The following is a 15,594-nucleotide window of genomic DNA, read 5'->3' as shown; positions in this document are numbered from 1 at the left end:
GCTTCTCCCTTCTTCCCTCGACTGTCACAGAAGACCAAATAGTAACTTTCACACTGGCATATTGTTATATCTCTTTGTTTCAGGAAATCATATCATACTCCCTTTAAGTTTACTAAACAGCCTCGAAATTAAACACTTTTATTCGAATTTAATGGCAATAAAATCACTTATGTTGAGGTAAAAAAAACTGTTATAATAAAATTGTCTAGACCTGATGTTTAATCTAATCTAATCCATTGGTCCAATTACCTTGATATATTTCTTTAGAACACATTTACAATAAAATCCAAAAAAGACAAACATGCATTTACACAATGGATCCTTCTGCCTACTATCTAAGAAATTATACCTAATCTGTCAGGCATCAGGGTTAAATATACAAGAAGAATGCTACTGTTTTCTCTTGGATCAAGAGTTACTTCAGAGGACTGCCTTGTTTAGAATAAGAGCTGAGGCAGCAGTTACGGCCATGAGGAGATCAGTATATAATTTGTCTGTAAACTATATCTTCTGATCAGCTTGCTGTTTTACGGAACGAAAAACTGGAGTTTCAAGGAGGAAAAAAACCTTCACTAGAGACCGAATAATTAGATCATGTGAAAAGAACATAAAATCTTATCCCCTCCTGAAGAGAATCAAACTATTTTTTCGTGCATGATGTGGAAGAGCAGCGGTTTTGACGCTAACACAGCGGATGCTGTCAGCGTCAAGGATATTGCTTTAAAGATGGGATTGACTGCCACACTTATCAAAAAAAAAAAAAAAAAAGCCATTTCTTTCCATTCACAAAGAGTCTTATCAGAAGTTCGGTCCTCGCAGAACTTCGCACTTAAGCGGAACAAAACAAAATTTCAATAAAAGCAGTCGCAGAATTCACCGTTTTTTCCTCTGCGACATCATTTTCAATTCGTACAGTGCTGCCATCTAACTTTTCAAACTGTAAGAAATGCATTAGAGTTTAAAAAAATATATAAAAAAACGGTGGGTTCACCCCCAACAGAGTGATGAAAGCCATATCGTAAACCACAATTCGTTTATCCTGGAATTATTTTAAGCCCACTCTACCGAATGCGCCATTTTCGAATAATGTGGTTATATACACTCTTAAATTTAAACCCAGAAAAGGTAAGAAAACTATATAAAGTATATAAATATATGAAAGAGAGAGAGAGCGAAATTACAAAAATGTCTTTATCATATTTCAAACTATTTTTATGCTGTATCTACACTAGGTCATGGATGATATGATCTTCGTAATTGGGGGATTCAATGGAGTGACCACCATCTACCACGTAGAATGCTATGATGATGAAAATAATGATTGGTATGAAGCCACGGATATGAATACTGTTCGCTCAGCATTGGCAGCATGTGTCATATCGGCACTTCCCAACGTTCGCGATTATATTCATAAAAATAGACATCGTCTAATGGAGGAAAAAAGACAGAAACTTCTTCAAATAGGTCGTTTATACCATGATCATCCTGTTACTATTCCTAATCCAAGCATATAGACCAAAAAATATGCTACGCGAATATAACTTTTATAGGAGTGATGTCCGGACGTCTCATACTACATTTAGTATTTTCCTATTATAGCAACCAATGTGGTAAATAAAATATATAAAAATAAATAAATAAAAAATACAAAAAACAGTAAGCTGTGATAAACGATCATTAAAAATTTTAATACATATTTTGCTTTTTGACCTTTATGACATTTACACATTCTGGATATTTTTAAAAACAAAGTATTCCGTGAAAATTATAAACTGAAATCAATAAATTTCGGGGCCATCAAAAATGCTTCAAAATGATTAAACTGCATGATTATACGAAAACAGAAACAGGCAGCGTAAATATTCGTTTAAAATAATCCTTAGAAAGCATTCCTTTCTCCTCATTATTTTCTTCATGAAGCTTGGGATGCGTCCAAGTGGTGACGACACTGCGGAGTACCAAACAGCTGGTTTTACTCCGCACACGAGCGCTACCTACTAATATCATTGAAATGGTTGAGGTTATGCCACTTGGCGGCGTCGTTACTGCACGCAATCAGCTGAGTGTGGCGTCTTGGAGAGTGGGTTACTGCGAGTACGTTGGCTTGTGATTTTTGTGCCTCTCCGTCGGATGTATGGATGCAAGTTCATACCGGAGCCTGCTGCTTCGAGCGGTGATGTTATCACTACGTGGTTCTCTGTGCATCCTCCTGTAATGCAGATAAACGCTATCGTTTGCTGACAAGCGCTGCAGAGGCAGAGCGTCGTGCAGTCTGGGTAGACGCAAGCTGCTTTGAACAGCAAAGCTCATCGTGCTGTATGAGCAGGGTTTGCTTAAGAAGGTAGCGCTGCTCACTTCGGATACGTTTGCAGTCTGTGCAGATTCTGCCTCAACAGAAAAGAAAATATTAAGAGAGGCTAAAAATGAATCACCACGCACGAGACCAGAAATGTGATCAACCGATCAGCGGAGAAGCCGGCAGTGTAGGAGGAAGTGTCGTTTCTGCTGACGACAGAATGAGACACGACATTAACCCATCTTTCTCACCTCAGAGAACTTTAAGCAGACTTCAGCGCACCTTCATAGTCAAATACTATGGCCGTGCTTTGGTAGAACGATGGCACACTCAGCCGATGCTACCGTGGATTGTGGCAGAGGTCAAACGTCTGGGAACACCGAGGGCACATAACGTGTTCTTGACGGTCACCGACGATTCTCTACAAGGTGTAAACGTGAAGAATGGTCGTCAAGTGTTTGATCACAAACTTCTTACCATATCAAAATTTGCCCAGCCAGCTCTTGACCGGAAGTGGTTTACTTACGTCACGCGAGACAACGTCACTGACATATGTCTATGTCACGTCTTCCAGGCTGCGGGAGAAGACACGGTAAGTCACGCTTAACTGAGTCGTCAATAATGTAAAAATAACCGTAGTTACTGGTTTCTTCTTGATGTTATACCTGGCACATACTAAACATCTTATTTCAATGGTTGTGGGCACATATACCTATAAACATGGATTAAACTAGTTTTTTTCAAATAATTTTTCTGAAAACACTTCAGTAATGCTGTAGTATTCATCGTATATATCACCGATGACAATTGCATTAATCATTTTATAACACAGTTCCAAAAGTCAGGAGTTATCTCATTTTATATGAGGATTAGTATGTTCATATGATTACTCCTTTCAGAATAAACTATACTGAATGGAAGCGAAAACAGCGATGGAAATTAAGACATCACAATAATATAGCTCAGAAAAAATGATGTCACGGTTAACAAAAACAGAAATTAAGGTGACACTACTCCTTTTAGAAAAACGGTGGGCTCATAACAGTTGAAGGACACTTGAGCAAATTCATAGTTATCAACAGTTTGTGTGGCGGATGTCCGATGTCGTTGAGCCAAGTGGCTTATGTATTGTGCGGATAACTTGATTACCAATAAAAGCGGGTTTCCACACGTTTTACTACGTTAATTAACTTTTAATATTCTTCACTTTTATTTTTACATATCGTACGAAAGTTTCGATTAATATACTCACTTAACTTTCTGTAAAGACAGAAAGTTGAGCGAGTAACAGAAACTAAACAAAAACTAAACCTAACAGAAACTTTACTTATATATTCCTGGATTTTCAATAAAAATGAAAGGCGGCGTATACGTCATCGATCTTCTGTGATTAATATAATAAACAAACAATAATAATTTATTATTCGTATATTCAGTAAATTGATAACAAGAAATGAGCTCTCTAAATAAAAGCGACACTTGAATATGCACAGCGATTAAACCGAGAATTTTTATGCGCATCTGCCATATTGTCATTCCATTCCTCCAAACAGCACACTCCCACAAACGGAATGTCCCAGCATACAGCTACAGTATATTATTAATTCGAATCAAAAGGGACGGAATGTCCCAGCGTACAGCTACAGTATATTATTAATTCGAATCAAAAGGGACGGAATGTCCCAGCGTACAGCTACAGTATATTATTAATTCGAATCAAAAGGGACTATAAAACCCAATAAGTCCTATTATTATAATAATCTTAAATTATAAGAGGAAACCTCATACCTTTTTAGTAGGACTGTGATTCTCTCAACACTCAATCGCGAATGATTACAATATGAACCTACCCCACGTGCATAGTCATAAATAAATCAAATTAAAATAGCTATTAATTAAAATCATCGTACCTTCAATTCTCATATCACGCCAAGCGAATCGGAAAGAGTTACGGAAAGACGGCGGCCACCAACCCCCGAAAAAACCAACCAACCAACAATTATCGCAAAACCCTAAAAACCACTAAACAAATAAATATCCATTAATCCACACACAATTTAAACTTTAAAACTTAATTCAATGTATGAATAGTAATTCATACATTGAATTACTGCGCATTTATGAACAGTAATTCATACATTGGTCTATATAAATAATCTCGTGTCAGGTGTCGTTAATTTTATATAAAACAGGGGGGGGGATATTATTCGCGAATCACTTTTGTACTTCTTGTGAATACGGTAACAAACCGAATAAGTTGGTCTCTTAAAAGAAGTTATAAAACGGTTTTAAAGTTTAAATTGTGTGTGAATTAATGGATATTTATTTGTGTCGTGATTTTTAGGGTTTTGCGACAATTGTTTTTCAATTCTCATGGTGGCATGCGATGTTGGTTGTTTTTTTGGAGTGGGGGGGTTGGTGGCCGCCGTCTTTCCGTAACTCTTTCCGATTCGCTTGGCGGATATGAGAATTGAAGGTATGATGATTTTAATTAATAGTTATTTTAATTTGATTTATTTATGACTATGCACGTGGGGTAGGTTCATATTATAATCATTCGCGATTGAGTGTTGAGAGAATCACAGTCCTACTAAAAAGGTATGAGGTTTCCTCTTATTATTTAAGCTACAGTATATGGATGACCAGTTGAAAAAATAAATTAATAATAATAATTATTATTATTATTAGATTTAGATTTGTCCCATTTAATGAAACATGGGACAGCTAGCAAATCTATGTAACCGAATCAAACGTAAATCAAATATAAAATTTCATGAACATCCGCTCACTGGGAATCTAGTTGTTTCATGCGAACGTATGACAGACAGACGGACACAGTGAAGACAATAAGTGCTTTACGCATTTATGAACGCCCTTAAAAATAACCAGCGTATTCCAGTTAACAAAAACAAAGAATTACAGGTAGGCTGAGAAATTAAACAGGGACGTTTTATAGTCCGCACAGGTTTGGATCTTCTGAAAAAAATGCCGAATAATTTCAAATAATGGTAAGGTAAGGTAAAAAGTTTATCTTTATACTAATTATTGACTAAACTATTATGATTGTTTTCATCTGAATGACCTTATAATTTTCAAGGCCAATGACAGATTAACAAACACTTAAGAATCAGGATTTGTCATCCTTAATTTTAACCAGTCAACTGGGAGCTCATATTTATCAAATAGGGTGCACTCTTTAGCAATCATACTACCATACAAACGTTTCCCCCCACCATTCTACAGGGGTGGCGGAACTACAAGTATGTTTCGTCAGTGGCTTTGTAGTACGAACAGCGTGAGTAGTCCCTCTTTATAACGCGCTCACCGACTGAAATTCCGTAAAGGCACGCTCAGTTAAAATGTGCAGTTTAACTGGATGACATCATAACTGAGCGAAAAACTGAGTAACTTCTGCATTTTACTCAGGGATTAGCACAGTTCGTAGAACTAAGCAAACAAGTCGTGATTCACGCAGTTAAATGCGCAGTTATATCAGGGAAGTAGTTTGCTCAATTCGCATCCAGCTTTCATCATGGAGTCTATAAAGAAAATGGAGGTTATTCTGAATTTTATTGAGTGCTACAGAGGTTTACCGGTACTGTGGGACGTGGGACATGTTTTTTACAGTAACCGAATGAGAAAAAAGGACTGGCACAGGATACACTCGTAGACAAATTAAGAGTTATAGAGCCAGAAGCAACGAGAGAAAGTGTAGTGAAAAAAAAATTAATTCCTTGCCTTCAACTTCTCGCAAGGAATTAAAAAAAGTAATTGACTCAAAATGATCGGGAGCATTCACTAATGATATATACACACCATCTTTATGGTATTTTAAGGAGTTGATGTTCTTTGTTGAACAGGAAACGCCTGACAACAGTATATTAACTCTAGATGTTGCATCGAATTAAGGACTACAAATAGTTTTTGTAGTCATCTATATCCGTTTCCCACAATTCGTTGAGGTTTATATTAGACGTAATATTCCTTTTCAAATACCACAGCTTACTCCATATTCTTCTTTTCCTCTTCTTTTCTGATATTAATCAAGCCAATGCGGCACGCAAACAAATGATCCCTTTTCTTCTATTCATGGCAACCCCGAACTCACAAAAGCGCTGAACGAAATGACAAAACTAATGTGGAACTTATGCCCTGTATAGGAGAACGCCGTTCAGTTTTTCATTCAGTTTTTTATTTTTATTTTTTTGTTACAGTTAAACTGCGCATTTTAACTGAGTGTGTATAGGGACCTCAACGTATTGAAGCTCCCAGCAGAGTGGCGGTGGCAACTGAGTTTATAATATCAAACAAAATTTAATGAGTTCATTTTTAAATACGAAATTAAGTAATAGATGTGTTTGCGCAAATGACTAACTGACATTGTGCTTGTATGCTTGTATATAATAACAATTAATAAGTTTCAGTTATGATTTTTTACTTCGAGTATACGTGATCTTTTTTCCCTAACTACATGTATTCCTGAATTTTCCCGAAAAACATTTGAAAGAAGTTATATAAAAATGAGAGATATGAATAAAAAAGTATGTCACCAGTATGGAAATTTAATGATTAAATAAACTAACCACTTGCACGTAACCTTATTTTAGACCTTTATAACCAACCACCATGGCATTCTACGGTCCACTTGGATTACAAATATCACAAGCAAATCGATCACAGAATCTGATATACCTCCAGGTATAGTAAAATGACTTTGCATATGTGTTCTAGAAATATACTAAAGTGCAATCACAGGACTGATTCTTAACATTTATAACATGCATTTTCAAATATCTTTGAATACAGTCGACTTTTTGCATTTATCACCAAATGAAATCATCACAAAGCCGACTCACACCTCCATCAAGAAAAGTCTACACCGAAAATACCAAGTTCTACACACACTGGCCAAAAAAAATAATAATAATAAGAACCTTTGTATTAACGAGCCACTAACAGAAGAAATGCAAAGGCCGCCGTAGCCTAGTGGTCAGGCGCGCGGGTGCATAAGTACACGTGCCTTAAGTGACCGGGGTTCAAGCCCGTGACTGCTGAATACGGTGCTGTTTCTTGTAATTGTGAACTCTGACCGTTTGGTCGTCCCGGAGTATAAACAGAAAATTTATTTATTTATTAAATAAATGCAAATAGATACAAATAAATCTGTGACATGAGGTGATGACGTATTGCCCCGTTCAGTATAAAGACTGCACGGGCTATTCGACTGCAGTAATCCGAAGCCCGAATGGGAAAAAGAGTGATCTATCAGACTTTGAAAAGGTGTTTGCGTGGGTGCACGTTTAGTAGAAGCCAGGATTCAAGAAAAAAAAAAAAGACATAACGGGTTTCTCAAAAGCATCCATTTCAAAGGCTTTTAATGACTGGAAGCAAGCAGCTCTTTCACATCTGAAAGGTGTAAATGTGGCAAAAAAACAACACTTCAAGAGCGAAACCGTCGTACTCTAAGGACTGTACGGAAAAATAAGACATCCAGAGTGCAGCCAATAACATCTGAATTCAACCAAGCCCAGAACTGCCCTGTTTCATATAATCTCTTCAATTGGGTATTGACAGCCGCCTGCCTATTTGGAAGCCACTTGTTCAGAAAAATAAAAATAAAAAAAAACATAAAAATCCGTTTGCAGTTCTTCCAAGAACGTCGTGATTGGACAAGGAACAATGGAAGAAGGTCATGTGGTCAGGTGAATTAGGATACACTTTGTTTTGCACTGATGGTAGACAGAGAGTGTGGCTAGAACCTCACGAAGTGATGGACCCTGTTTGCCTTGTTAAAATAACCCAAGCATCCATTGATACCGGGGAGTACTTCAATGTCATCCAGGGAGTACCTGAATTTTGTATCAGATCTACTGCACCCTGCAATGTTACGCTTTTATCCCAAAGATAATGGCCACTTTATGGATGACAATGCAACAGCGCATCGTGACGGAATCATGCAAGAGTGGTTCGGAGAACATAACGTGGATTTCCACCATCTTGTCTGCCGGGCGCCTCCATAGCCAGGTAGGAAGGAGTAGCAGTGCGTAGCATACACTTCTTGATTAGACCGGGGTTCGAGCCCGTCACCACCAAATACGGAGGATGGAAAGGTCAGGGAATGACCACCGCATATCCCGGAGCAATATGGCCTTAGTTGCTAATGCTCCTAAAAAAAAAAAACCAAATAAATAATAATAATCTTTTCTACCCCCCCCCATTCACCTGATCTCAATCCTATTGAAAATATGTGGGATATACTGGAGAGAGAGCTATTCGGTAGCGAAGTCCTCTTCCTTCAACTTTGTCGCAGCTACGCGATATTTAGTTGGAAGAATGGTTACAATTAGATCAAAACGCACTACCGCGCGGCACACTTGCTGTTATTCATAACAAAGGCGGCCATATTCGACATTGAATAGAGGTTAGTATTTTTTATTTTATTTTTTTTTTTTGTCCAGTGTGTATGTGGGTATATAAAACAATGCATTCTAGCGAAAGACGTTACTAATAACCAAACGAAACTAAAATTCAAACATTGTACATAAAGGTACTGCTAATTTTTATTTTTAAATAACCATTTGTTATCTTTCATAGATTAACATATAATTACTCATGTCTTTAATTTGATAATAAAATATTTTTGAAATTTTAACTTAAAAGATATTTCAGAATGCGTGATGGTAAATGTTAAGAGTTAGTACTAGAAGCCTCCGTAGCCGAGTGGGCAGGAGCGGGAGTGCAGTAGCACACGCTCTTTGAGTAGACCGGGGTTCAAGCCCCTGACTGCTGAATACGGTCGATCTGCCAACTCGCACTGGACCAGCGTGGCAGATTATGGTCCATTTCCCTCAGCATGAATTGTTGAGGAGGCTTCCACCCTGCAGTGGGTTGATAATGGCTGCACTTTACTTTTTTTTTTTTACTAGAAGTTTTGTATTCCATAAAAAGTCCATTTGCAAGGCACTATTTAAAATTTTACTCTGCGGTACTCCATGTAGAGTGAACTTGTTTATAAACTATTTAAACTTGTATGACTTGCTATACCCTTCTCACAAAGGCAAATTTTATGAGTATAACAGTCAATATATATACCAAAAAAAACAAGATAAGTAATTAGCTATTAAAAAAATGTTCTTGTTTATACTCAGGCACGACTACCAGGTCAGTGGAGCTTACAATAAATCAATCAATCAGTACAAATGTTAATCGTATTTAGCAATCACGGGCTTCAACGCCGGTCTACTCAAAGAGCGTGTACTACAGTACTGACTACTCGGCTACTTCAGGCCTATTTGTTATCATTAAATTCAGGTGGTAGTCTCAGACATTAGAACCAGTCAGTGTGATTCCTTCAACTTTGTTGTGGCTATTTCAAATTATAACTGAAAAATATATATAAAAGTTCCTTATTTTCACGGACAGCATTGGTTATAACCACCATCCTCCTCCCCTCCAGTGGGGGGGAAGGCTCCGCTTCAAATCCGGTCAATGACGCGAGGAACTTTTACGAGCTTTTTTACTCCCTGGCTGAGTTGATAGGTCTCAGAAAAGGGTAGCAAAGTTTTTCTTTTCAAGCATGGGGGGTTTTTCGCCCAGCAAAACAAGCAAACTGACCAGAGGATATATGCAAATGATATACATCATACACACAGGGCGGATGAGGTTGTTCTCGAGTAACCCTAATATGAATAATTCTTAAACATATCATGTTCCTTTTTGAACATAACGAAAGAAATTACTAAACTGAAGCGCGTGATAGATTCCCTACGTTTAGGGAGAAAAAATTAGTTTATCACTTATGTGAGAAAGAAAATATATGAATTTTGTTGACATTTCGTATTCAAAGGTGAATTCCTACTTCTTTTACCTGTTCAGAATAAAAATTTAGCATGTAATTAATAAATTTTAACGGGCACAGGAATGTCCGTTCAATTCAGAGAATTAAATTTTGATAACTGACACATTCATATGTCGCAATATGGCAAGGATTTCACCCACGCCCTATACGAGCGAGGTGTTTAGCTAAAATTACCTCAAAGCTGTCCAACCAAATTAAAGCTATCTTGTTGAGTAAGTAATAAAATCCTTAGCGAATTTATTTATCGCTCTATAACTGAATTACAGCCTGTGAGCGTTTTATGGATCTCTATCATTACATTAAGATCTCACTTGTTTTTTTTTAAGATTTTCAAGCTCTAATGTTCTTCTAGTTGCTAGAAAGTGTATTTATAATATACATAACACAGTATATACAGTATTACATTTCGTGTGTGTGTGTGTGTGTGTGTGTGTGTGTGTGTGTGTGTGTTTTCAATATTTTGTACTTGAAAGATCTCCTAACCCAAAATTCAAAGGCGTTTATACGACCGCTCAATAATTAGAATGGACTGGCAATTGCAGTGGACAATTTATTTAATTGATGCAGAAATAAACTTCCTTCCTTGCAAAATTTTTCCGTTATTAATACTAATTAGGAGAAACTAAGATAAAATTAGTTTTATAATTTTATATAAAATTATATAATAGTTAATAACAGCTCCATAGTACAACTTATAAACTAAAAATATAGATTTCCTTCAAATTATGAATCTTGTGGGGGGACTACGTCCTAGGAGAACGCTAAACGTAGTGAAAGTAATGCTCTCTCCAGAAGACAAGACAAACTGCTTTTTCCTCCAAAATTAGAAGGGAATACTCTTGTTAAGTTTCAAAAGTTTCTAGTGTATTATCGCTGCTAATACACTAGGAGAGGACGATGACTCTCTTTAAAATTACAGCTGTGAATTACAGGTTCCGAAAAAGCGATGTTTGCCTTTTTATTTACCTAATTGTTATTTTATCTTGTACTTTATACGTAGTCTTATAGTCATAGTTACGCTGGTTATTTTTATTTTTAATTTAGATAAAGAGTTTTTGTAGATTACTACTTAATATACGTAAAACCGTTATTTGGTTCGAATCTTGCAGCCATTGTTTTTGTATAGAGTGGTAGGGAATTCCAATTTTTAATTGTAGTAACTAGGTAGCTCTAACGTAGTAGTAGTAGTAGTGGCATGTGATGCAAGAAAGCAAGTGTATCAGCTTATGCAGCATCAGCCAAAAAAAAAAAAAAAAAAAAAAATCACACCATTCCCTCCAAATCCCTGTCCAGTTCCTCCTTAAATTTATTTAGCCTATCAACTTCCACAACGACAGATGGAAGTTTGTTCCAGCAATTAACCACCCGCTGGCTAAAGGCAAATTTCCGCACATCTATTCTACATCTGTCTTTTCTTAATTTCAATTTATGCTCCCTTAGGTTCGTAATCTGAACAAGTGGAAGGATCCCATCAGAATTCAGCGTGCTCAACCCATTCAAGGCCTTATACACTTCAATACACTACTAGTCTCCAGCCACTACAATCTGCAGAACTTAAGCCTCTCTTGGTAAGAGGATCCCTTCATTCCCCTCACTAATCTTGTTGCCCTTATCTGTACACGCTCAAGCAAATCTACATCCTTCTTAAAATGAGGCCTCCAGACCTCTACGCAGTACTCAAAGCGTGGCCTGACCATTGCCTTATACAGAGGGACAATCACCTCCTTTTCTCTGCTAGCAAAATTCCTATATATCATTGACAAAACCCCATGACCTGCCCTGGCAGCCTGTCTGCATTGCTCAGAAAACTTCATATCTGACTGCACAATTACTCCCAGGTCTTTTTCATTTTCTGCCACCTTAAGTGTAGTACCACACAGTTAGTACGTTTCTCTGGGGTTACTTCTACCCATATGCAGTACTTTGCATTTGTCAAGGTTAAACTTCAGTTGCCACTTCTTAGCCCATCTGCCCAAATTTTCTAGATCCTGTTGCAGTGGCACACTGCCATTACTGTCATTAACAACCCTGCCAACCTTTGTATCATCTGCAAACTTCGACACTAAGCCTGATATACCTTCATCAATATCATTGATAAATATACAAAACAACGATGGACCCAACACCAAACCCTGTGGGACTCCACTAATAACATTAGTCCACGAAGAGCGGCACCCATTGATTACCACCCTCTGTCTTCTCCCACTCAACCATCCTTTTATCTATTGTAGAAACTTACCCTTAATACCATTCCGCTCCAATTTGTACAATAGTCTTCCATGGGCAACAGTGTCAAAAGCTTTCCTGAAATCCAAATATATGATATCAAAATTATTTTTTGCATCCAGTTCCTTTGTAACCACATCATAATATCCTATTAAATTTGTCAGACAAGACTTTCCCTTAACAAACCCATGCTGTGTCTGAATTATTGCTGCAGTCTTGTCTAGATGATCCTACAATTCATCTTTAACCAGTGACTCCATTACTTTACCCAGAACAGAAGTTAAACTAACTGGTCTGTAATTACTCGTGTCACCCTTCGATCCCCCTTTGTGAATTGGGGATACATTTGCACATCTCCAGTCCGTGGGGACCTCCCCTGAGTCTAAGGATGCTCTCATAATTATGGCTAAGGGTTTGCTTAGTTGCTTTGCCGCCTCCTTTAATATAACTGGATAGATCCCATCCACCCCAGGTGCCTTTCTTATGTTTAACTTCAACAATTTCTCCTCCACTTTGCTCTCAGTTATTATAAAATCATTAAGCACCCTGCTACAATTTGATAACCTTCAGCCATTTTCAAACCTTAATAACTCCTCATGTGTGAATGTAGATGCAAAATACTCATTCAGTTTGTTTGCTATCTGAGCAGGATCATCAACAGTCGAACCATCGATGTCAAGTGGACCAATCAGATTCATCCCCTTCCTTTTAGAGTTTATATAAGTAAACAAATCCTTGCTGTGTTTCTTAGCATCCTTTGCCAAAGATTTCTCGTAATTTGCCTTCGCCTGCCTAACCTCCTTTGTGACCTGATTACAGACTAGCTTATATCTGCCACAGGCTTCTGAGTCGCTTGATAATTTATATGCATCCCATGCATTTTTCTTCTCTGTCACGAGTGTCATTAGTTCATTTGATAACCATTTAGGTCTAAACCTTGAACAATATTTCTTAATAGGTATGAAACTTTTAGTAGCTTCCACGATTAATTCCTTGAATGCTTCCCACTTAGAATTTACTGTTGGTAACATCTTCAGTTTATCCCACTGTACAGAATTTAAAAACTGTCTGAGACCACTGTACTCACCTTTACGGAAGCAAAAATCCTTTCCTTTACCCCTGATGGTAATTATATCTTTAAGTAAATCCCACATCAGTACACTGTGATCACTGCCACCTTGTGGTTCCTTTATCTGCTAATTCTTAATACACGAATGATCACTGCTGATAACCAGATCAAGATTATTACCCTCTCTGGTTGCCTCTCGAACATGCTGCTGCAGAAAATATTCATCCAATAAATCCACAAAAGTCTTACTAGTGTGTGAGTAATCAAACCACAAGTTCCAGTCAATATCTGGGAAGTTAAAATCCCTCATAATAAGACATTCTGATTTACTAGCCCACTCTATTTCTCTGTACAATTGTTTATTGTACTCATTCGAGTAATTAGGCCTACAACAGACACACACTCCTACTTTTATTTTTGCTTTCAGTGCTTATGTCACACCAAACTGACTCAACAGTGCACTATTTATCTATATCAATTGGATGCACTTCTTTTGATTTTATGTTTTTCTTAATTAACAGCATGACACCTCCTCCCTTCCTATCCTGTCTGTACACATTGTACTCCCCAAATTCCAATTCTGCATTCCTAATATCAGTGTGACACCACGTCTCTGATATCCCAACAATATCCACCTTTGATGTCTTGACCAACACTTCAAATTCATCAAATTTATTTACTATACTTCTAGCATTGGTATACATGCAAGCATACATACATTGGTATACATGCAAGCAAGCATACATACATTGGTATACATGCAAGCATACATGCATGTATACCAATACATGCAGGTATGCTTGTATAATTATATATAATTATACAAGCACGTATTATTATATAGTGTAATACGCATCACTGCATTTTGGATTCTATTAGATAGCGTAGTATTGACAATTAATTTATTTATTTATTGATCTTATTAATTTAAAATATCATGCCCGAGACTAGAGCAGCAAAGCAACGGGCACAAAGTGGCAGGAGTGCTGTGACTCGGGGGAGAACTGAGGGGGGTGGATTCTCCAACGCATCACAGCCTAAAAAAATGTGCAACTTGTGAAATGTTTGCCGAACTCTCTAGAACAGAACATGATCTAGCCAAGGAGAAGGTCTTTGTGTGTGCCAGGTGCAGAGAGTGTCTAGAAATTAGGCATCAACTCAGCGTTCTACTGGGCGTCTATGAGAGCTTGAGGTGTAGGGTAGATGCCCTCGAAGAAATTAATATGAGGGGCCCGTCAAGCTCGCAGCTACCCAACTCAACGCCAGAGCTCACTCCTGGGCATCAGGCAACACAGCGGCAATCAATCTCATAATCAGAATACGTTGGTCCCAAAGCATATATCATCTTTTAAGGGTACATAAGGTGATATTGTTGTACACGTTGGCACCAATGACATTAAGAGTAGGAGATCTGCAGATTTACTTAACAAGTACAGGTCAATGTTCCAAAAAAGTCGTGAATTAGGGTTAAATTTGAAAGTGTCTGCAATTCTACCCAGACACGATAGGAGGGAGTACATGATGAGAGCCTTGTCAATCAATTCGGCCCTGGAGGGAATGTGCAAGGCTCAAGGGGTAGAATTTCTTTCAGCGTGGTCTGCGCTTGTTAACAGGAGAAACTGCTTCTACAGGGATGGGATACACTTGAATAGAAAGGGTGCAAGAATATTTGCTGATGCTATCGAGGCAGTGTTAGGTGGGTCGGAAAACTGCTAGCTTGGGGGGGGGGGGATTCACAGACTAAAACGTTAAAAGTAGCCGCAGACAGAGGTGAAGCTGATTTTTGCACAACTTCTATTAGAATCAGTAGCGACCTGGAGCTAGGGGTTTCAAGGACTGATGGCAGTCATCGTGAAACAGGTGGGTATATGGGATGTTTCAGGGTAACTAGGAATAGGTGCATGTATACCAATGCTCGAATTATAGTAAATAAATTTGATGAATTTGAAGTGTTGGTCAAGACATCAAAGGCGGATATTGTTGGGATATCAGAGATGTGGTGTCACACTGATATTAGGAATGCAGAATTGGAATTTGAGGAGTACAATCTGTACATAAAGGATAGACAGGATAGGAATTGAGGAGCTATCATGCTGTTAATTAAAAAAACATAAAATCAAAAGAAGTGCATCCAGTTGATATAGA

General features: G+C 37.7%; 2 protein-coding genes across 3 annotated transcripts in view; both read left to right on the top strand.

Annotated features, from left to right (window-relative positions):
* The window catches only part of LOC150080730 (kelch-like protein 10), a 46,183-nt gene extending 44,669 nt beyond the window's left edge, over positions 1–1,514 (top strand). The window contains exon 6 of the mRNA XM_090380798.1: positions 1,233–1,514. Coding sequence (XP_090236924.1) covers positions 1,233–1,514 — 282 coding nt within the window. The remainder of the gene's footprint in view (positions 1–1,232) is intronic.
* Positions 1,515–2,090: 576 nt separating this feature from the next.
* The window catches only part of LOC150080729 (TBC1 domain family member 1-like), a 339,728-nt gene continuing 326,224 nt past the window's right edge, over positions 2,091–15,594 (top strand). For both annotated transcript variants that reach the window (XM_090381763.1, XM_090381761.1), the window contains exon 1: positions 2,091–2,888. In XM_090381763.1, coding sequence (XP_090237889.1) covers positions 2,424–2,888 — 465 coding nt within the window. In that variant the 5' untranslated portion in view covers positions 2,091–2,423. The remainder of the gene's footprint in view (positions 2,889–15,594) is intronic.

This window comes from Mastigoproctus giganteus, chromosome 9, assembly GCF_048544385.1.
Source record: "Mastigoproctus giganteus isolate SK-2022 chromosome 9, ASM4854438v1, whole genome shotgun sequence".
NCBI lineage: Eukaryota > Metazoa > Arthropoda > Arachnida > Uropygi > Thelyphonidae > Mastigoproctus > Mastigoproctus giganteus.
Note: the sequence above shows the minus strand (reverse complement) of the source record. Positions and strands in the feature narration are given on the sequence as shown.